Below are 25,076 nucleotides of genomic sequence, written 5' to 3' on the forward strand. Positions count from 1 at the left end.
TTGTACTAGTTCAATACATATACAACTTTATTTTCTCCTCAAATGTTTACCCCCTCTTAACACAGAGCTTTAAAAGCTGAAGTCCTTATTGAGCATAATGAAACTATACATGACCACTATATTTAGTCAATCTGGTAGTCTATTTACCATCTAACTCTCAAAATGACAGACATGCATATGCAAATAATCTTTTAATGAAAACAAGTGTGCCACCTACAGGTAACATAACAAAACAAACCATTAACACGTTTAAAAGCTTTTACCTTCAAATATGCAAGCAGAGGAGATACTGGGCATATATCTACACAAGTGCAATTAACCAAAGTACTAATTTCAAATATGTTTGACCAAGCAATATATTAATATTTTTAGAAAATCATCTTAAAAAGCAAAAACAAGGCCCACAATCCATCGGTTGAACTTGAGTGAAAACAGGCCATGAAGAAATGCAGTCATAATGTTGTGACCTACATCTCTGCTGGGATCTGATGAATACTGTTCATATTCCATTTCCAGAGCAGACAGTGTGGTGTTTTAGAGAAAAACTAGCAGTCTATATCATCTTCACATACTAGTCCACCAGATGTTGCTCAAGGCAAGGTGTGATTCTACACCTCCTCTCGGGGTGTGGGGCTCAGCTGGGAGGCAGTAGGTAAATCGCTTTCAAAAACATCATCTTCCATTGCTTCTTCAATCGGCTTCATGGTTGTGGAGGTTTTGCCGATTGGATTTTTTTCTGAAAAATAGTGGTTTGCAGTGAAAAAGAGCGATGCATTCATAATGTGTATGCTTTTCAGAAATATCAAAGATGTGTGTTATGTCAAACGCATGCTGTCACATGAATCAATCAAATTTACAGTTGTTCTACTGAGTACCACAAGAAGTGCCTTGTCTGAGAAACACTAGCAGTGAGATACTTTGGGGTGGTTGTCTTCATGAATAACAGAATTGCTACATGCTACAGAATTAAGGTATAAAGTTTGTTTTAATGTAATTTTATTTGTTTATTTTTATAAAGGGTCCGCATTATGGAAGCCTTAATTCTCCCCACTTTTGTAAAATAAAAACAGTTTGATGTCGTATGTCATTTCAAAATATAATTTACTGCCCAGTACATAAATGGAAGGATTCAAAAACAAATTTTGTGTCCTTCCAGTTTTGAATGAACTGATGGCACAGAATGCAGGCTATTATTCTAAATAGTAGTGCTTAAAATAGCTCTCTTGGAATTGAATAAGAGACTTTAGCTCCAAACCTAATCAACCCCAACTTCTCTAATTACTGCCCTCAGAGGTCTTTGGCTGCGTCCAGAAAGTTTGGCTGCTGCTCCTGCACCCCACCTCCCCCCTTTTCTACAGCTCCCCTTCTACCCCAGAAGAATAGGGGAAGATGAGGAGAGGAGAGAGGCAGGAGGAACGGAGAAAACAAGCAGCAATTTGGGAAATGTGGCAATTGATCCACTTCAGTGGCATCAGATTGACGTTAATTACTGTTGAACTCAGCCAATCACAACGTTCACTTAAAAGAACGCCCCTACACTGCTGGTAGCCAATTATAATGGCTGGTCCAGGTCCAGCCTATTTATATCTCTGTGGACTTTTCTTTGGTTTTTTTATTTTATTTTACAAGATTGGATCCGAGAAAGGCTGTCTATCTCCTTGCTGTCCATCCTCTTAAAAAAAACTCCAAAAAGTCTTCCTGGGTTGGGTGAACTAATGCACCCTGTGCTGTTTGAAGGCACTTCTCTCGCCTCCTCTGAACAGCCAAAAAGATGCCAACACAAAATCATCAGTAGTTTAGATCAAGTCTCCGACTGATAGAGGAAAGAGGATTATTGGTAAGAAATAGCAGTAACTTCTAGAGTTTCTGGATGCGGACCTTGATTAGTTGAATAAGGTGTGTTAGACTTGATGTGGTAGGGAGATCTGCAGGAGGATGGTTAGTGACCACAAATTTATCTCAGTAAATGGTAGGGTGTTATTATTACTAATCATTACCATAGTATTGACCTCATAGATGAAGCTTGTGTTTTGTGAACATTTTTACCAATCAAGAAATTGGATGGTTATTGGAATTCAATACTTTTACAGTACCAACCAAATTACGTCAATACTAGCAGGCTTCCTTCAAGTAGACAGTCTTATCAGGCTCATCATTTGCTTGTTACAAAATAGTATAATTGTATAATGTATAATAGTTTATACTGCCGCTGTACCAAAAAACATGTATGTTCAAAATAGCGGCTTTACAGTAGAAGGAATAAACCTTTTTAACGTTTAATGAAAGTAAATGTAAAAATAATTTATTCTTAGTCATTTTGAAGCATTTCTATTGGTCCACTCACAATAAAATTATGACACAAGTATACAACAACTGCCAGATAAAAATTATGTCAAAAAGTGAAATAATTGCAAAAATAGGGATACAAAGTTTTTTGCAAAGTAATATGTGTTGCATTTAAGAGAAGGTATCAAAAAATATATATTCAGGAATTGACATTGGGTCCGACATGGGTTCTGATAACTAAATACTTAAAATTAACTATCTGGACAAAGGTATTTGGACACCTGCTAATTCATTGTTTCTTTTGAAATCTAGGGTATTCAAAGAGTTTATCCTTTTTCTTGGAGCTTTCTATTAGATTCTGGAGCATTGCTGTGAGGATCCGATTGCATTCAGCGACAAGAGCATTAGTGAGGTCAGGATGTTGGATGATCATCACCCCACCTTATCCCCAACTCATCCCAAAGGTATTGGATGGAACATCCTCATCATTCCAGAGAACACAGTTCAACTTCTCTATAGTTTAAAATGCTAGGGGGCTTAATACCCCTCTAGCCCAAGCCTGGCATTAGGCATGATGCCAAAAGTTTCTTGTTTACCTGCTCCAGAGAGTCCTATTCTATTGGCAGTACCTCTCTACAGGGATTATACTGAATGCACTTATTAGAAGAGGTCTCCACAAACATTTGGACATATATAATGTATATGTATGTATAAAAAGCCGTCTTGAACTGTTTATTTAAACATTCATGGAAACATGTTCATGACATGTTGTGTTATGGGTTTCTGGCTTGTGATGCAGAATGCCTGGCAAACCGTGCCATTTTGATGTTAATGGTGATCTCCATAACAGGTCAGGTTATGAGTGGAGTCTTGCTTTCAGAACACAGAAAGAGAGTTAGGAATTAATAGGAGACGTCATTCTGTGATTTGGTTATATTTGAGCTGATAATTGGGAGGTTGGGGAATAAGGAGGATGGTGAGAGAAAATAAGACATCTTACACCCCCATCAGGCACGATCTGAGGTCACAGCTAGAGTTGGGACAGGAGGAAATAATATCAGAGACACACTGACACAATAACATGAGCTCATATGGAAGGAGGACAGCAGCAGACATTTAGTTTATGATAATAGATCCAACTGGAAGAGATGATCGGTAGGGTGGAAATGAGGAGGCTATATGAAATGGACTGTAGAGGTAAAAGTAGATAATATGACACCAGGCTTTGAACTGGGCTTAATGTAATGCCAGAGAACACACTCAGGCACCGTAAGTAAGTTGTAGTTATTGTTAGTGGTAGTGCTAAGCGCTCATTAGCATCAGCATTAAAAGGGGACGTCAGTGAGACTTACGCAGTGATGAGCCTCCTGATCCTCTCAGAATCTGATTGAGTACGTCATCAGTGTCACTGGTGCTAGCCATGCTGTTCCTCATCTGCATCATGGACAGCTGGGAGCATAAGCTGGGCTGCCTCTCCATCTTCTTTACTGCCTGAGATTCAATCATCATCATTGTAGTTAGAACCACAGCCACCATTTACATTCATGTCATGCACATGAACAACATCATAATTATCATAGTCAGTTTCATGAACTTCAGTTCCATTCAAAATGAAGGAATATATTACAAACAGTGGGGTGCAGAATGGTGTGCATTGGTGGATATCTTTAGCTACCCCATGTATCTTAGAGATCATAGACAAAATGTGTGTTACGACATTACAATTTGGTTGATTTCATCATTCATCAATCACAGATTCTTTTTCAGTGGAAAGCAGACACTGATGAGAGTAAGCCAGTACCAAAAACATTTGTATTGAGTAGAGTTAATGTATGATTGAAAAATAGATGTACATTTTGAGGGAATCCATATTTATTAGCTACAAAATCATTCATTACCATAGCATTGCTTTAGGTTTACAGTTATGTAATTTATAGGAGGTGACAGAGATAAATTAAGTAATTTATTAAAGTCTAAGGAGAGGTGGCACCTTAGTTTGCATGTGGGTGTTATAGTGTTGCTTAGGTTTACTGCAGTTCTACTAAAGCCCAGTCCTTAATGGCACACTCCGGTAGTCCTCATGTGCATGTGTCTGCAAGGACCATAAGGCTGTAGAGTGTCCCATTTGTCATTCTGTCGACCTAAAGGGTGTTCAGAAGCACCCTCTATGTACCTTTATTAACAAGGACTGCTATAAAGCGGACTCAGCAGCACCTTATTACCCACAATTCCTTTTTAACAGCAGCTGTGACTGATCGAAGCATGTAGGTTCTTTCTGAGCTGTGTGAGAATCATGGTAGAGAACAAAATATTCACTGTGTGTTTTAAACAATATTTTGGATATAACTTACTAAAAATCATAAAAAATGACACTGCTAGTTCCACTCCAACAAACATTTTATAGGGACTAGGGGTAATGATCTCTATGATGAAAAAACCTACTGTACAGTACATGGTTCTTTAACAACCTTCTCGAAGTGATTTTACATAACATCAAGAATTGTTCCACTAGTTAAAGACCCCTGTTCAGTACTCTACATAGCTCTCTTTTGCATGTGTAATTTCAAATGAACGTGTGTTAGTTTGTTGTTGGCTACATTGCAAACACCATGTATACACTATTTCCATATTGATGAACCATTTACATATTACTCTACCTTGTATGGGTATGGCTTAATTTATACTATATTGTAAAATTTTACCTAGTATTTCAATATTTGAGTAATTCTTAATAATATTAATAGTTGAACAGCATTCCAACCCACAAGTGGTAACAAACATTTAATAGAGATATTGCATGTGAAAACACACTTACATTATGTTAGACTTACTTTACAATATAATTAGCTGCCATCTGTAATTTATTACCATTTTCTGTTATATTCTGTTTGTCATGTTGCAGTCAAAAACAAAATCTCCAGTGTATTTCTGTTGTGTCGGTGTTGTTTTGCACACACATTTGACTATCTGACTACTTAAATAGCAGTAGAGTGATTTATTGCTCCAAAACAACCAAACAAAAAGACCAGTAGCAGGTTTATGAGATTACGTAAAGTTGGGAAGCAAACTGAAGTCGACAAGTGGTCTAAACTGTTTCGGTACAGCAGCAGACTGAACCGCATTTATTAACTCAAATACCGCACCTGTCTGACTGAATTATCACATTCCTTATGTGTAGGTGTTTGACGTGATGGAAACGCTCCCAACATACAGAATGTCATTCACTAAATGCTATTAATCCAAACCAAAAAAATAAATAATAAAAATAACACAAAAACATTTAAACCCAAAACTACAATCCATCCATTACCTAAAATGATAAATATGAAAAAAAAATCTATTTTTCATTTAAACAGCTATAACATTCCCATTTCCCTACATCATTTCATCAGAGCAGCTGATCTTTACAATATTTTCTGTTCATATGGTCTAAACTTTCTACATTTACATTACTTACATTAAAAGTCATACAAATATTTTGGAAGTTAATAAATGCATAAATGTGTTTGTTTTGGGTTTTGTTTTTTATTTTTACTTCAACAACATGGGTTACCTTGTCACTGAGAGTGGGGTCATTCAGAGAGTAAAGCTTGTTGGTGATGTCTTTGCCAATGAGGTATCTGAACACCTCGTTCAGAAACGAGTCAGACTCCAGGAAGTAAGTCAGTCTCTCTCTAGACCAGCACAGGAACTTGCAATTTTCCTCAGCAGTGATTGTCACCTGTAGATAAAGTGTTCCACATCACCAACACACTTCCACATCTTCTAATGCAGCACCCCTGCCGATATGACGAACAGCTGCACTGTATGTTCTCATACAAGTTATAATGCTCTTAATGGTACAGCATATAGACACCACCAGTGTCTACATCAGCACAATAACAGTGATTACATCTTCCATTTTGATGAATTTACCTGGAATTTCTCTCCTCTATTCATCTGTGTTGATCTGAACTCCGGAGAATCAATGAAGGCATTGGTGTAAATGTTGTGAAGAAAATGGCCGCGATATGACACCTTCATCCTACAACAAACCCACAGACTTGGTCAAGAGGTGTAAAGATGCTGCAGAAAAGTCTCTAGTGTGCAGGTGTAAGAACATCATCAGTGCAAAAATGAAACCTCAGAACCTGCAGTCATCTTAAATGCAGGAAATCTGGCCTATTTCTATGTTTTACCTTTTTTTTTAATTTTATTATTATTATTATTATTATGTTATTTTAAGAAAATGACAGTTAAATGTCATTTTTGAAATGTAACAAACTCATGTTTATGTCTGTAAGAAGGGGAAGATAACTGTACATGCAATGTGCTTGGTCTGAAAAGGCAACCCACATACTTTCCCTTCAGGAGAATGCTGAGGCGCTCGTCCACTGAGGTCTTATCCTCGGCAGCATACACTTGGCCTTTCTTAAGGGTCTGGATGGTGCAAAACTGCCCAGTCAGCCTCTGAAACAGAGCTTCCCGCACATGCAGCGGCTCAAACATCCGCTTGTACACTGACCTCAACTCCCGGTCAATCTTAATCTGATGTTAAACAAAAAAGACTGTATCAACATTGATTTCAGTACAAAGTGATGAATAAAAGACATCATTTATATTATATTATTTATAAATATCTGTATCCAGAGAGCTGCAAAGTATGAAAGGCACAAAATGCCAAGCCTGAAATGTCCCAGTGGCCTGTCCTGTCCTGTTCTGTCCTGGTTTTACAAAACCAAAGTGCTAGAGTGCAGGATTGGCCTTAGGTTTCAGGTGACTGTTTAACATCTTTCTTTCTTTGTTAAGCCATCAAATCTGCAAATCCATTTTGTGTTGTAGCATATCACATCTTCACAGACCTCTGTCACTGTTGAATCTAGAACTTGGCTATCAAGTTTTGTATCAATAATCCAGTGCTGTTTCAATACTAACACCACGGAAAACAATTCCATACTCTCCCAATGTTTTTTTTTTTGTTGTTTATATATATATATATATATATATATATATATATATATATATATATATATATAGGCTAACATAAAAGTTTGGAGATTTGCAACAATGATCTACAACATTCTGGTTCAACAGTTAAGTGTGCAGACACAAGCTTCCTCCTAGTTCCTAGTTTCTTCCAACATTTCCCCATGTTTTGCTGCAGCCTTTTCCCTTTCGAGAAGGCTTTTCACTAACAGCTTGAACATGCTGTGACAATTTGACTGTTTTCAGCCACAAGAGCATTTTTTAGGTCAGGTAATGATTTTGGATCAAAAATGTTAATTAGCTGATTCCCAACTAATCCCAAACATATTGGGATGGATCTCTATGACACAACTTCAGAGAACACAGTTTCACTGCTTCACAGTCCAATGCTCAAAGCTCTATACCACTCTAGCCTACACTTGGTATTCAACATAGTGACCTTAGGCTCATGTATGGCTTCTCCTGAGCCACTCATTATATTAACAAAGCTTTTCTGTGGAAGTATGCGTGGCTGTGTGCAATCGGACACCTTAAAGTAGCTGAATTTATCAATTAAAAGGGCTGTCTGAATATGTTTATACATTAATATGTATCAATAGGTTAGGTTCAGGTCAATAAACACTGGGTATTGAGGTTCTCTGCTTTTTATATTGTTTTGTTCTGTGAGCACTGTGATACTACACCTAATGTTCACAGAAAATTCTGTTATTGTTTTTCCAATACTGTGTTTATGGACACTAGCAACCAGATTTATCTCTGCACACTTACGTGCTAAAATTTTCACTAGTTGAAAACATCCATCCCTACAGAGCTCAAGACTGCTAGAATTAGCAGAGCGTCAGGCTGCATGGTGGCCCAAAGGCTTCAGATTTGAGGCTCTATGGAGCTAATAGAGATGCGGTGGTCTCATTCTGTCAGCTGGTGAAGCTAAAGCTTGGCCTAAGCTATAACCTTGGGCTCCCTGAAGAATGACAAAATGGCTCTTCTGTGCATCTGCTTTGAAAATGTTTCCTTCCACCAACACAATCTTACGAATTTGTTCTCGTCAGTTTTAAGCCCTGTGCTATTTTTATGAGGTAGCTCTTTTTAGAGTCTCACAAATCCCAAAAAAACCTTTCTTACTCCATAATGAATGATAAGTGTGAAGAACGTCACTCCATCTGTAAGTCATGTGTTTAGCCACTACCAACACTTGTAGCTCCAGCTCAGTCTGTTAATATGAGGGTAAAATGTACTTCCAACCACTTCTTACAGTAAAATAGCAAGGAAAGGTCACATGTGCTCTTGCTGTTTTAAAATCACAGCACAGAGAGTACCTGGACTGTCAGTACTTACAGGTCTACGCTTGTACAGCAAGAAGAAGAAATGCATGAAGTTGACTAGAAGGAAGACCGCGTTCCATACCAACACATCCAAGGCACACCTGTACAGAGTAGCCCAGGTTATAAACAGACAGCAACCTGTAGAAACAAGAAGTCATGATATCTTGTTGAAAAACGTCAAGCTCAGCTCGTTTTTCAGTCTTAAAGGAAAGGTTCACCAAAAACAGTTATTTTCTTACTCCAAATGTAGTCGATCACCCGAAGTATGTTCAGTGTCCAGAGCTTTCTTTTTTAACTTGTACTGTCGCTATCATTTTGTTATATTGTACAAGTTTGAGTTATCCAAAAAGAATGTGGACGTTAGCCACATTAGCATTACACTGCTAAAATAAAGATGCTTTAAAAGGTTATTTGAGCAGTGCCATAGAAGAACCATTTATTGTGCCGTGTGTATAAAGAACCTCTAAATTGGTGAAGAACCTTTACATTGATTTCTGTAAACCTTCCAAAGGTTCACACATGCAGCTGTTTCATGAAAAAGGTTCTTTATGGAACCAAAAATGGTTATTTTATGGCATCACTTAAAGAACCCTTCGTAGAACCTTTATTTTTAAGAGTGTACAACACCAGTGCAAACCTAAAGAGGTATCCACACCAAACATGTCCTGGTTGATTGACAATGTTTGGAGTAAGAGGTGAAACTGTGTAAATTAGATTTTTCTGTGAACCATTTCAAAGTTGCAGGTCAATAAACACTAAAACAATACGTTTTAGTTTTGTATTGGTACTGATATTGAGCACTGTGATACTACATCTAGTGTCAACAGAAAATTCTGTTATTGTGAGAATCCCCCTAATTTCCTTATGTTAATCATTTGCAAGTTATACAGAATGCTAATGCTAATGAGCAATATGTTCTAGTTCAGAGCTTATCATATTGGTCAGAACGCAGTCAGATTTTCATCGTTTTTTAACAGCTGTATGAATTTAGGCCTTAAGCAGGGCTTTTTGCATGTATACACTATATATTAACCATACAACCACAAGTGAGTTGTTTACAAACATAAGAAATATGTTTCAATTTCAAATCAAGGTTAGTGATCAACTGTAAAGTCAGTCAGTAAACATTCCTGTATTTGATATAATTATCTATTGCCAATTCTCTAAGTCAGTCTTGGGAATCCTGATACTTTGCACATTTTAGTTTTTCCTACTTGTTTAAACCTGACCGAGTCGAATTAAGTGTTGTAGATGAGGAAAAGCACAAGCATATGCATGATCTGAGGTCCCTAGGATTGGGATAGGAAACCCCTGCATTCCACTGACTAAATCTGAGAGATTGGTCCAATCTCATTTTAACAAATCATCACTCAGCTATAGTGTTTGTGTGTTGTGGCCAGCAGAGGGCGTTCTGTCCAACCTGTCATCAGCAGAAGTCTGAGAAGGATCATGTGAAGGCCTACTGTGGTAGGAATGAGCAGCCCCACAAGTAAACTCAGATTGCCGAGATGGAAGAGCAGATGATGGGCTTTCTCCCATTCCTGGCAGGTTGTAATATTTGATGCCATCTCAGAATGATCAGGTGGCACACTTGAGTCCAGTGGGGCCATGGTTGTGTAGAAAATGGTGTTTAGATCTGGCATGGCAGACATTTCCAGAGGCAGCTAGCTGGAAAGGAACCAATGACGAGAAAAAACATGAGCGAACAGCCTGTTGCTATCAAGTACAATCATATGGATTAGTGTAGGCATCCCTGTTCAAATGACATGTTTTCTGAATTTTTGTAGTAATAAGGTCAAAATACTTTACAGAGATCAAACTTTTGCACACTGTAGTGCACAATTATTGTTTATTGGCTTAACCTCTTGAACCTCTCGAAGCATTATTTTCAGTCCTAATTTTAAAACATACTATTTAGTAACTACTAATTATTCCATAACTACTGTCAATTATCCAGTAACTTCTATGAACCCAATAGGTAACTTAAATGTAACTACCTAAATACACTATATGAATAAAAGTATTGGGACACCTGCTCATTCATTTCTTTCCAAAATCCAGGGTATTAATAAAGAGTTTATGCTTAATTGTTAGAGTAACTGTTTCTACTGTCCAGGGAAAGCTTTCCAGGATTCTGTAACATTGCTGTGAAAATTTGATTGCATTCAGCGACAAGACAAGTTAGTGAGGTCAGTATGTTGGATGATCACCACCCCACTTTCTCCCCAACTCATCCCAAAAATATTGAATGGAGCGCCATCATTCCAGAGAACACAGTTCCACTGCTCCACAGCTCAGTACTGGGGGCTTTATACCCCTCTACCCAACACCTCACATTAGGCATACCCCTCTAGGTTTATCAGCTCCAAAGAATCTTATTCTATTGACAATACTTCTCTACAGAGACTAGACAAGCTGTGTGCGCGTTTGTCTGTGCATTTGCACATCTGTGTCAACAATGATCGCAACTTGAAGTAGCTGAATGCATTCATTGAATGGGGTGTCCATAAACATTTGGACATACGGTGTACATCACTGTTAAGAAACAGGTATGGGCTCACATAAAGATCTGCTTAGTCCAATATGAGATCATTTGGGGAAGCACATTTAGCATATACAATATAGCACAAGCCTACATTGAATTGTTTTCTTTATTTTTGATTTATTTGTGTATTTATTTTAAAATATGTTGAATTCAATATAAAATAAATAATACTTGTGCTCTAAAATGTGCAGAAAAATACCACTTTTATTCTTATACTGCACACACTATTACACTGCACACACTATTACACTGAACACACTCTTACACTGCACACACTATTACACTGAACACACTCTTACACTGAACACACTCTTACACTGCACACACTATTACACTGAACACACTATTACACTGCACACACTATTACACTGAACACACTCTTACACTGCACATACTCTTACACTGCACACACTATTACACTGCACATACTCTTACACTGCACACTCTATTACACTGCACACACTATTACACTGAACACACTCTTACACTGCACACACTGTTACACTGCACACTCTATTACATTGCACACACTATTACACTGAACACACTCTTACACTGCACACACTATTACACTGCACACACTATTACACTGAACACACTCTTACACTGCACACACTATTACACTGAACACACTCTTACACTGCACATACTCTTACACTGCACACTCTATTACACTGCACACACTCTTACACTGCACACACTCTTACACTGCACACACTATTACACTGAACACACTCTTACACTGCACACACTCTTACACTGCACACACTCTTACACTGCACACACTATTACACTGAACACACTCTTACACTGCACATACTCTTACACTGCACACACTATTACACTGCACACACTCTTACACTGCACATACTCTTACACTGCACACTCTATTACACTGCACACACTCTTACACTGCACACACTCTTACACTGCACACACTATTACACTGAACACACTCTTACACTGAACACACTCTTACACTGCACACACTATTACACTGAACACACTCTTACACTGCACATACTCTTACACTGCACACACTATTACACTGCACACACTCTTACACTGCACATACTCTTACACTGCACACTCTATTACACTGCACACACTATTAGACTGAACACACTCTTACACTGCACACACTCTTACACTGCACACACTATTACACTGAACAAACTCTTACACTGCACATACTCTTACACTGCACACACTATTACACTGAACACACTCTTACACTGCACACACTATTACACTGAACACACTCTTACACTGCACATACTCTTACACTGCACACACTATTACACTGCACACACTCTTACACTGCACATACTCTTACACTGCACACTCTATTACACTGCACACACTCTTACACTGCACACACTCTTACACTGCACACACTATTACACTGAACACACTCTTACACTGAACACACTCTTACACTGCACACACTATTACACTGAACACACTCTTACACTGCACACACTATTACACTGAACACACTCTTACACTGCACATACTCTTACACTGCACACACTATTACACTGCACACACTATTACACTGCACATACTCTTACACTGCACACTCTATTACACTGCACACACTATTACACTGAACACACTCTTACACTGTACACACTCTTACACTGCACACACTATTACACTGAACACACTCTTACACTGAACACACTCTTACACTGCACACACTATTACACTGAACACACTCTTACACTGCACATACTCTTACACTGCACACACTATTACACTGCACACACTCTTACACTGCACATACTCTTACACTGCACACTCTATTACACTGCACACACTATTAGACTGAACACACTCTTACACTGCACACACTCTTACACTGCACACACTATTACACTGAACAAACTCTTACACTGCACATACTCTTACACTGCACACACTATTACACTGCACACACTCTTACACTGCACATACTCTTACACTGCACACTCTATTACACTGCACACACTATTACACTGCACACACTATTACACTGCACACACTCTTACACTGCACACACTCTTACACTGAACACACTCTTACACTGAACACACTCTTACACTGCACATACTCTTACACTGCACACTCTATTACACTGCACACACTCTTACACTGAACACACTCTTACACTGCACACACTCTTACACTGAACACACTCTTACACTGCACACTCTATTACACTGCACACACTCTATTACACTGCACACACTCTTACACTGCACACACTCTTACACTGCACACACTATTACACTGCACATGCTGTTGGTGGCACTCATACACAACCCAAATCCTTGTGCCTTGTAAATGTGCACATAAGTGGTACAAATCTAGCCAGTTCTTCCTACATCATTTAGATCGCATCTTCCTCTATATCTAGAACACCTTAAAAAGAACCCCAGATCAACAGAAAGCCCCCACCCCCCCACCCCCCAGCAGCAAGACCGTCCACGCTGTCTAAAACAACAGACTCTAATGTGGCAGAACAGACAAATGAATACATTTTCAATGGAGCAAATTTCATCTATTATAAATATTTATATTTTATATTTTACACTGACATTTCCTACATCTACAAACAAAGCAACCCATCCAGCAGCTTGTAGTTATTGTATCGCATTTTTGCTCGAGGCTAAAATAAAAGTCGTGCAGGAAACCAACCCCCCCCCCCCTTGGGAACAGCGGTGAACTTTCCCTCATTTCAACTTTGCGCCTCGTCTTCGACATTAGAAGGCTAAAAAAACACAAACGCGACCAAAACAAACAAGACACACTTACCAGACTTTCTACTCCGCTGAAATACAGTGTGCGCAGGCCGCCGACTGGAGCAGGAGAGAGAAAAGAGTAAGAGACGTGACGTGAGGCTGTATGAGTGGGATCTATCTAGTGGGGGGCTGCACAGTGTGAGTAGCGCATTCCTGCGAGCTGACAGGCATCGACTAAAATGGGCAAGAAGCACAGCGACACTCATCAACAATCTCATGCAGTAACTCCACTCACCAGCAGGGGGCGGGAAACAATCGCTGTAGAGTAGCGGTTCCTAACCGTGGTCACCCTGGAGTACACACTGCACTCTGCAGCATATATTAGTGTTTTCCCTGCCCCCAATACACCTGATATAACTAAACAGCGAATTATCAAAGTCTTCCTGAGGTTAAATGGTTGTGAAAGAATGTGAATATGCAAAATGTGCAGGGCAGGGGGTCCTGCAGTGAAGAGCTGAAACGCTGTAGGGTCCCCAGGCCTGGCCGTGGACACCACTGCTGTAGATGGTCCTTGCAGAAGAGCTTAATATTCTTGAATGAACTGTCTCTCCGGGATCTCTTATTCAAATGTGAAAAAATAATAGTCAAAATTTAATTTTATAGCTAATATGGGTAATTTAACAACAGAGAAAAACGTCACATGGGTTGATGTGTTAGCTGATGTTTGAAATATTGTTTTACGACAGTTCTGAGATAATGTTTTGACCTCAGACATAATTCATTTCAAGAAGGGTTTATAAGCATATGAGTTGTAAAGCAAAACAGTATTCATATATTGGAATTATTCTCATTTTCCCATTATCAACCCCGGGCATACACTGATGAACCATAATATGAAAACCACCTGCCTAATATTGAGTAGGTCCTATTCTTGCCTCCAAAACAACTCTGACCTCCACATTGAGACCTCTGTGGTATCTGTTACCAGGGCTTTAGGAGCAGTAGACCCTTTAGGTCATGTAAGTCGCGAGGTAGAGCCTGCATGGGTCACGTCGATGAGCTTTGGGTGCTATCACAATCTGGCTCTTATCAAAATGCTTCAGATTCTTACGCTTGCCCTTTTACCTGCTTCCAACACATTAGCTTCAAGAACTGATTGTTCTCTTGCTGCCTAATACATCCCACCTCTTAACTGTGGGATCCAAGTCAAAGGAATTCCCCTTACGTTGTTGCTGAGTGGTGTTAGGGAATGTTCAAACACCACTAACAGTTGACAGCTGGGAGGGTATAGGTGTCACTTATTTTGGGTGGGAAGTGCATAAATGCAGAATCAGCACCACGGCCAGCGACATAACAATGCCAAAAGAACATGAAATGTGCGTGATCTCTGTAAAGAAGGGCATTACAGAGCTGCTGTAGAGGACATGACTATCACCAGAGGACTACAAAAGCATGTTTATTTGGTTTGTAACAGGTCTAGACATGCAGGTGAAAAATATCAACATTTTAACCAGACAATACGAATGTGAATGGTAACTTCAGACATTTTCATTGAACTCTGTAAACTCAGTATTTTGTGCACATGGAAAAGATACACGCAACGATAAAGAACACGTGAATGATCATTTAACACTTAACACTTTAAAATGACATGAACGTATGCAAGAAATATTAACGTAGTATAAAGTCAATGAGGACCAGTTCAAGTGCCATGAACACAAAAACAAAAAGAAAAGAAAATTAAAAGAAAATTAAAAGAAAAGAAAAGAAAATTAAAAGAAAAGAAAAGAAAAGAAAAGAAAAGGACGAACAAAATCAAAAATCTAACCCTGGTCTTTTAAGACTTGCTCTCCACGAGTTTGACGGCCTTTCTGTTCCTGCTCGGCCGTGGAGGGGGAACAACACCTGTCCTTTCTGCTTGTGGCCCGTGGCAGAAGCTGGGTAAGCGGAGATCGTATCTGAAGCCTCGCCCGTCCAGCGCCGCAGTGTTCAACGAGAAAAGCTTGTCCGCGATGTCGTTGCGCACCAGCAGCGCAAAAATCCGCGCGATGTAGCGATGCTGAGCGAAGAGCAGATACAGCTTCTTACGCCTCCACGTCACATATCTACAACGACTATCCGCTCTCAGCGTCACCTGTAGAAGAGACATTAGAGGACACATGACCATCCAGCATGGACAAACAAACGGACAGGACACACGGAATGAGAAAGGATTTAAAAGGGAGAATACTGGTAATACTGGTTGGCAGCAGACCTGAAACACTCCCTCTTCTGATGGTCTGAGGGAATCCCACTCTGGAGAGTCCAGGAACTGGAAGGGATGGATGTAGTGCAGAAACTCTCCATTTACTGAGACCCTCACTCTGCAGAAATTAAAACCACCTGGGCGTAAGTGCACACACACTGTCCTGGTTCCTGATTTCCCCATTAAAAGGACAATATATATATATATATATACACACACACATAGAGAGAGAGAGAGAGAGACTTAGGATATCCCCTTGCACCTCCCAACACCCCCCTTTAAAATCGATCCCTAGTCCTGGACTAGCTTGTCTTCATTCAACCTCCTGTGTAGTCCAGGACTAATCCCCCCCAAATCCCCCCCCCCCCCACCCCCCCGGCTTCATTAGTAGAATAGCAGTGGTCTGAGCTCACCTGCCTGAAAGCAGCACAGACAGCTTGTCGATGGGAGTTTTGCCCTCGATGGCGAAGAAGTGCTCTTTCTCCATGGTGTGGATCTGACCCTCGCAACACGCCACGATCTCTCCGTAGTGCGTGAGGGAGACCCCCAGCCTCCTAAAAAGGCGCGTGTACAGCTCCTGCAGCTCTCCGCCGAAAGCTACGCTGCGCGCGCGGTGAGCCACGTGCAGCGCCTGCGCCACGCACAGCACGGACAGCGCGCAGGGCCACGCGGACGCGTCCGGAGCGCACGGCTCCGTCCAGGCGTGCAGGCAGCAGCACAGAAAGCCCAGCGCCAGGAAAATGAACATGTAGAGCAGACCATAAAAGCCACTACCGCCCATGAAGCCCAGCACCAGCAGGATGTGCGCCAGGTGGAACACAGCGCCTTCGGGGGCTTCCTGCCACTCTGAGCACCCAGGGTGGTCGCTCAAAGACAAGTTGCTGCTTTCCGCGAAAGTCGGAGGATCCATAGTCAGAAAAAGTCTTTCTTTCACAAGTCAGATCCGAACTAGAGCAGAGGGTCAGAGCTGGAACCACATTCTGTTCATGGAGTCCGTTAAGTCCGAAGAAATCCGAAGGGCAGTGCTTGGGCAACTGCTCGTCTTGTGTCCGAAAATGTCACAGTCTGTTTCTGATCTGCAGCCTAAAATATGATCCGCGTGGTGGCAGCGACGTCTGCGAGGTCCTGCTGTCCGACAAGTAAGCAGTGAAGCTTTCTATGCTCCTTTATGGAGAACATTACACCACTGAAGCTTCTCAGTCCTCGTTTTGGATTTGAGATCACACTGTAAGGCAGCAGGGGGGCTTCATAAGAGTGCAACATTACACAGTACACATACAGTGCAAGCTCTTGAGTGGTTTCAAGCAACCATCCATTGAAAAATGTGGGCAGCACACCCACATAAGCCTTTCATGACAACTAATATAAAACCTACATAAACATTTGCAAAGGCTTGAAACAGCGCCAGCTCCTATAAATGCTGTCAATTCTGGTGTCATTTCACCTCTGGAAGTGTACAGCCACCTATGCTAGTTGGAATAAGCCAGTGAGAATGTCTACATAGGTTTGTGCCAGTTGTTCTAAACAGCTTAAATAGATGTGTGATGGACCGCTGCCCTGTCCAGGGGGTTTTCCTGCCCTGAGCCTGGTGATACCTGGCAGGCTCTGGAGCCACCATGACCCTGAATTCTCTTTATGAAACCAGAAGTTGTTCTTCTATAGTATCTTTTAAAATAACACCATTAGCTCTTTTAGCCTATTGTCAGTATGGGGAGCTCCGATCAGCAGTAAAATCATTATTTTATTTAATTCAACATATATTTGCAATTTTGCTGGCCAGAATAAACAAGAGCCTCTTTAAATCATTAAGTTGTCCCCTGTTACCTGAATCTTCTTTCCTCCAAAGATGGCGGTTCCAGGCGGGTATAGAAACTCTGTTGAATGAGGTACCGTATGCTGTGTGTCTGTGTGTGTGTGTGTATGCGCAGTAACACTGGTTCAGTCCTCTCTGGGAGATAAATCAGTGTCCTTGCCCTCTAGTAGACAGCAGTGCGCTTTCTGGTCTAAAATAGCTGCTGAGGTTCCTCCTGGGCTACCTGGCAGTAGAAGGTGACTTTGCGGTGCTCTGGGTTGGAAAGGAAAGCTCACCTGAGTGAGAGATTGAGGACATGCGTTTGCTTCAGGCCCAGCAGTGTGAAAATATGACCTACATTTCACAGAAAATACATCTTACCTCCCACAGCCTGCATCCTCAGCGGAGTAATGCCTGTTTTTCAATAGACACCAAAAGTCTGCCACAGTCCCTAAACTTTAGTTTGACATTGGAAACTGATAGGGGCTTCCTCCTCCTCCGTTCATGTATATATACCTGAAAGACTGAAAGGCTTTTTAGAGAACCAAACATGCTTCTTCTGTGCATTCACACAGCGTGTGTTTGGATGTAAAAACTTCTCTAGGTACAATTCTCCGCAGTGCAGACACTCTGCAGTTCTATTTACTGTTGAAAGGCTGTACTGACCAAAACACACATGAGCTGAGCTTAGAGAGCTAGCTGTACCCAGCCTCTTAATGGTGGATATCAGACACCCAACACATCTATATATAGAACCAGAATGCAGCTGTCTATTTGTATGTGTGTGTGTGTGTGTTCCAGAGAGAGAGGAAAGGAGGGAACAGTTGCCAAGTATACTATATTTGTTGAAGTATTTGTTGTATAAAATATGACATTGCAAAATGTGGCCTGTGTTGTCTGTTAACCCTTTAAAAAGCCTATGGACTGCCAGCAGGCCTGAGTGTAATTACAAATTTCTATCTCTATAGAGAAGCCAATTATAAGAGAGTTTCAAGTCAACAGGTTTTCTATTCTTTTTGCTAATTACAGAGAAAACTGTTGTAATTGTTGCTGTAATTACAGATGCTCCAAATGCTGGAGCATTTCTTGAAAAACTAGCAATTAAATCTTTTAGCATTTTTCTATGTATCTATGTTCTAAACTTCTATTACCAAAGAATAACCCACCTGTTTCTACAGAAGTCCATGTAGTTACTGAGTCATATACCTTAGTGTGTAATAAGCCTTGGAGTGTTAAGGGGTTAACACCTTAAACCTTGTGGGCTGGTTTCGTAGACAGAGAAAAAGCCCAATTGTAGACTATATTTAACATTTAGTATTCTCCACTCAAAATGATTGGCTTTTATCCATGTCCACAAAACCAGTCCTTAAGTTTCATATATGGGCCCACATATCAATTCTAATCCACATAACCTTAAGATTTTTTAAATGTAAGTTAATGCAAAGAGACTGTATTGTGAATCATTTGGACTATTTGCATGACTGTTCACACTGTGGAAAGGGTGACTGAAGCTTTTAAGGGATATCAAATGAAAAATGAGGTCCAAGGTTTTATTGGTTTATTCATATGATGTGGTGCAACAGATAACACCAATTTTTCACCATGGTCCAGTGATCACCATGGTCTGGATGACTATGATGTGCTACGCTAAAAAGAGTCATCGGGCAAGACTCCCAATACTAGACTGGCCCACCCCACCTAATACAATAACCTTGTAAATTGTTCTGTATAATAGCGTTGGTTAAATGCCATAAATAATGTATTGCAACATTACAGTAGTTACTTCTTAGAATACAATTTATTAAGCCTGAGTTTCAAGGGGTTTAATGAGAGTGTGATTCTTTTTAACTTATTATAATAGCTATTAGACACTGTTCAGCATCATGATTTCAACATGAGGACTAGAGCTCTGCTACTGAAAATGAATAAAACCATTATATTGCTGAGAAACAATAATAAACTAATAAGAAACATCAGCCAGGCCTTAGACAATTGTTGGAGTACAGATGTAAAACTGCAGAGTAGCTAAGCACTGTATACAGTATAGACACAGCAAAAGCTTTTTATGACGTAAATGATACCAGGCTGACATAGAGAGTAGTTTAAAGGGCTCTTATGCCAAAACAATGACATTTACCTCATCAAACATGCAAATACTGAGCTATTCATAAATAATCAAGCATTGCTTTTAAAGGACGTTATTCAATATGGATGCATGTGTCATGGAGTCCCTGTAGGTAGCCATCAATTAGTTTTTAGTTTTTCCTCTTTAACAACTATAAGTGAGCTGCACAACATCAGCTTCAGTAAAGCTTTGCTGAAGGCACCATGTTAAGATAGATACATGAGTTCATAGTCTCCATCTCCTACCTACATCTCCCTCATTCTGAACCACAATCATAAAGCAATGATTTGGAGGTGGTTAGGAAATCAAGCCAACCTTGCAGACCTTGGCTCTGTGGTCCACCAGAGTCACAAGGCTGACATTGCTAATAGGATGTGAAAGTCAAAAGCCCTTAAATAACATGATGCAATTAGCACGTCCAAAGCATCATTCAAGGACTTCAAATCTCATCTCATCATCCAGCAAATGAATCTAACCAAGACTGTCCTTGTTATACTATGCAGATGTGCACTGGAGAGCTTTACATAACTGAGCAGTATTTCATTGCATTTCCTTTATCCATTTTCAGCATCTTTAAGGAACACAGTTTTTAATATGCAAAATTGTCTCACTATATAATTAAGAGTTAATGAATGAAATCAGGTTCATGTACAAGAGATTTTTGAGATTGACAAGAGGAAGACTACAGACACTGAAATGCTGTTTTCTTTGCTCACTGGTCAAAACAACCTAAATGACTTAAGGGTAATTTCATACTTTGCAGATTCAGCAGACAATCGACTTCAATGCCTTGCTTAGTCAGACTTTTTCTGTTTAGCACAAAGCTTTCACCACATCAGCAGCTCATCTACAGACACTTTCAAAAATAAAGATGCAAAAACTCACAGTTATAGAGAAGCCAATTATAAGAGCGTTTCAAGTCAACAGGTTTTCTATTCTTTTTGCTAATTACAGAGAAAACTGTTGTAATTGTTGCTGTAATTACAAATGCTCCAAATGCTGGAGCATTTCTAGAAAAACTAGCAATTAAATCTTTTAACATTTTTCTATGTATTGCTCCAAAGAACCCAACTTCTTGTGGACTATAGCAATAGGATGTAATCTACCTGACTACATTTGGAATGTCTTCTGTCTGACCTCTCTTTAATAGATGGATACTTTTCACTTCCACTTTGACACTATGCCCACTATGGTTTCTAAGTTCTGGTCCTCAGGAACCTGCTTCACTGCACACTGTATTGTTTTCTCTGTTCAAACACATAGAAAACACACCTCAATTAGCCAGCGAACAAGCACTGAAGCATGAGCATGTTAGTAGTGCAGAGAGAACACTAAAAACATGCAAAGCAGGACTTTCTCAGCTACATGACTAAAAACATGTCCGAAAAATATGTCAGAATATGTGTGCGAGTTTCGTGTCCATAGCTTGACCATGAACAGCAATCTACTCAATATCTACTCTATTAGCTATTCTGCTAAAGTACATTTATGTGATTTAAGTAAGCCACAAGGGCAACCACAAGAATATGCTGTATTGATTGTTCTGTAGTTCTTGCTCTTTCTTATTCAATCATACTGCATTGTCAGGTAGGCAGAATAACTAGAATATCTAAAATCATCCAACATATGCTCCCATTTGATACATTTTTGGTCCTAATGGGAAAGATAAAGCCAAATTCCTCTTGTGCCGCCGGTAAGTTCACACTGGGTTGATGGTTGCTTGCATGCTGATTAGCTGAAGCTGTACCCAGTTGGAGTCCTTCTTTTATCAGCTCGAGATATGACAAGCCTGCCTGCCGAACCTTGTTAGTGGAGCAGGCGAAACACACACTCCAAGAGTGGTAGGTGAGGATAAGGAAACATTATGAATAGTGGTGGGTGGAGGGACCTGTTTAGTGTGACACATGTTCTGAGCTCTTGCAGAACTCAGAGAATAGGTACAGTTATGGTTGGACGTTACATGAACTCATCATGGACAGGAATGTCATGGCAGTATTAGGACTTCAGTGATTTTAATAATCTTTGTACAGAATGAGTGTACAACATACACCGATTAGCCATGACATTAGTACCATTGACAGGCGAGGTGGAAAAAAAAGTGATTATCTTCATCTACAGTGGCATCAGCCAAGGCATGGGATATGTTCTGAGCCCTACTGACAAGGGCCAAATTCTGATGGCAAGACAACTGGGTCAGAGCACCTTCAAAATCTCAGGCAGGCCTTGTGGGGTTTTTTTATATGTGGTGGAAATTGGTGCAAATGGTCAAGAACCACCCAAGGTGAGATTTGACATCACCATGGACTGAGAGGCTGCTGTCCATGAAAGAAGCCCCACCATCAAGCTTAATTTTTAAATTAAAGATAAAAAGCACAGACAAACAGCTACCAAAAGCGTCTGATCAAGGTACAGCTTCCTAAAGGAAATGATGTATAATTCTCATATATATATATATATATATATATATACAGTGCCCTCCATAATTATTGGCACCCCTGGTTAAGATGTGTTCTTTAGCTTCTAATAAATTACGTTTTTTTCTAAATAATATAGGACCACGATGGAAAAAAGAGTAAAATCCAACCTTTAACTCAAGTAAATTTATTTTGTAGGAAAAAAATCCCACATTAAGAAATAATTGTTTAACATCCAATCATGTGTGCCACAATTATTGGCACCCCTGATGTTAATACTTTGTACAACCCCCTTTTGCCAACAAAACAGCACCTAATCTTCTCTTATAATATTTCACAAGATGGGAGAATACAGATAGAGGGATCTTTGACCATTCCTCTTTGCACAATCTCTCTAAATCATCCAGCGACCTGGGTCCTCTCCTCTGCACTCTCCTCTTCAGCTCACCCCACAGGTTTTCAATGGGGTTGAGGTCTGGGGACTGAGATGGCCATGGGAGGAGCTTGATTCTGTGTGTGGTGAACCATTTCTGTGTAGATTTGGCCATATGTTTTGGGTCATTATCTTGCTGAAAGACCCAGTGACGACCCATCTTCAGCTTTTGGGCAGAAGCCACCAGATTTTGTTTTAAAATGTCCTGGTATTTCAAAGCATTCATGATGCCATGCACCCTAACAAGGTTCCCAGGGCCTTTGGAAGAGAAACAGGCCCACAGCATCACTGATCCTCCCCCATATTTCACAGTGGGCATGAGGTGCTTTTCTGCATACTGAGCTCTTGTGTTACTCCAGACCCACTTAGAGCATTTGTTGCCAAAAAGCTCTATCTTAGTTTCATCTGACCAAAGCACACGGTCCCAGTTGAAGTTCCAGTACTGCTTAGCAAACTCCAAACATTTGCGTTTATAATTGTGAGTGAGAAAAGGTTTTTTCCATGCATGCCTCCCAAACAGCTTGTTGGCATGCAGATAGCGCCTGATGGTTGTTTTGGAGACTTTGTGACCCCAAGAAGCTACCATTTGTTGCAATTCTGTAACAGTGAGCTTTGGAGACCTTTTTATTTCTCTTATCATCCTCCTCACTTGAATGGTATATTCCTTTGTCTTTCCCATGTTGAAGAGAAATGGCCTCTGTGTCATGTCATATTTATACCCCAGGGAAACAGGAAGTTGTGAATTACTAATTAAATGTTCCTACATACTCTGATCAACTTCATAAACGACTGTAGAATTGACAGAAATACTTTAATTACATTTATTTCCTAAGAAATGTTAGGGGTGCCAATAATTATGAAACAGGTGATTTTATGAAGAATAATTATTTCTTAGTCAGGGATTTTTTTTCCCCCTTAAAATTCACTTGAGTTAAAGGTTGGATTTTACTATTTTTTCCATCGTGGTCCTATATTATTTAGAAAAAAAACTCAATTTATTAGAAGCTAAAGAACACATCTTAACCAGGGGTGCCAATAATTATGGAGGGCACTGTATATATATATATATATATATATATATATATATATATATATATATATATATATATATATATATTTCATTTGTAAAAACTGCAACAGAGTCTTTTATGCATTTAGAGACAAAGATCTCATGATATTTGATTAATGGAAGGTCGATTGTTTTCTTTCAGACATAAACCAAGCAAGACCACCACATTTACACATGCACACACACACACACACACACACACACACACACACACACACACACACACACTATGTGCATCCTGCTCTCATTTCCTCTCCTCTCATGTATAACCATAGAGAAGCTAGCAGTCATTATCGCCAGTGAAGTGTCCATCACAGTTGGGAATCAGAGATGCCTTTCTGCAGGAGGAAATGAAAAGAGGGGCAAGAGAGGAAAAAGTCATCTCCGACAAAAGGGAATATGAAGAACAAACATCGCTCTTTTCATGTGGAACGCATAATAAGGGCCAAGCAGACGGATGAATTCTATCTGACCTTTTCTCTCTCTTGGCTCAGGAGACATTTGCACTCCTACTGATGTACAAAGGGCCTTTCCACCCTTTCCTTCCCTTTCTCCTTTCTTTCTTTATGTGAAGCAGGGTGAAGAAAAGCAGTGAACAAGCATGCTCCCTGCTGGCCATCGTTATCGCTGGTTTCAGAGCCATCCAGAGGGGTAGTGGCACTGTGAGAACATTATAAGACATGCACGTTTGACAAGCGACAGGGAAGGAATACATACTAGCATATGAAGAACTTTCCCATACTAATCCTCACTGTATCTCTGATTCACATTTATTTCATAATTGGACAAAGGATTTTAATTATGATATAATAATCCAACAAAGATAATGATGTAATTAATTAATTTATTATTTATTTATTTGTAAGAAAATAATTTTAATACACATAATATTCCAATGAATTGACATAGCTCTACAATTTCTGCACAGTTCAATAGTTAAGATATAAACAAAGTCACTCAGTGTGGTTAGATGTGAAATGGTTCATGGTACAGAAACTTACTGGCTCATATTCTTTTTTTACACTGGACCAGTCCTAATGTTTACAGCACAAATATAGCAATTTTATTTACTTTTGAAAATCAGAAGTTACAACACTGTACCCATCTGTCTTCTGCAAATTCATGTCTAAAGCTGATTAAAAAAGAGGTTTTGT

At 39.8% G+C, this 25,076-nt stretch overlaps 1 protein-coding gene across 3 annotated transcripts; it reads right to left on the reverse strand.

Annotated features, from left to right (window-relative positions):
• Window positions 1-178: 178 nt before the first annotated feature.
• Window positions 179-17,144, reverse strand: LOC140556149 (popeye domain-containing protein 1-like). Of its 3 annotated transcripts, XM_072679735.1 has the most exons (10): window positions 16,503-17,144; window positions 16,099-16,207; window positions 15,709-15,978; window positions 9,994-10,141; window positions 8,587-8,711; window positions 6,626-6,813; window positions 6,202-6,310; window positions 5,840-6,007; window positions 3,639-3,777; window positions 179-736 (listed from the first exon to the last, which is right to left on the reverse strand). In XM_072679735.1, the coding sequence occupies exons 1-10, from the start codon at window positions 16,997-16,999 to the stop codon at window positions 609-611; spliced, it is 1,881 nt and encodes a 626-aa protein (XP_072535836.1). In that variant the 5' UTR covers window positions 17,000-17,144; the 3' UTR covers window positions 179-608. The 3 variants fall into 3 exon arrangements, with proteins under 3 accessions (XP_072535836.1, XP_072535833.1, XP_072535835.1); XM_072679732.1 differs by lacking the exons at window positions 15,709-15,978; window positions 16,099-16,207; window positions 16,503-17,144 and adding an exon at window positions 13,918-14,062 and having other exon boundaries at window positions 9,994-10,241; XM_072679734.1 differs by lacking the exons at window positions 179-736; window positions 15,709-15,978; window positions 16,099-16,207; window positions 16,503-17,144 and adding exons at window positions 3,287-3,316; window positions 13,918-14,062 and having other exon boundaries at window positions 9,994-10,241.
• Between the last annotated feature and the right edge of the window lie 7,932 nt (window positions 17,145-25,076).

Source organism: Salminus brasiliensis, chromosome 5 (genome assembly GCF_030463535.1).
Source record: "Salminus brasiliensis chromosome 5, fSalBra1.hap2, whole genome shotgun sequence".
NCBI classification, from domain to species: Eukaryota; Metazoa; Chordata; class Actinopteri; order Characiformes; family Bryconidae; genus Salminus; species Salminus brasiliensis.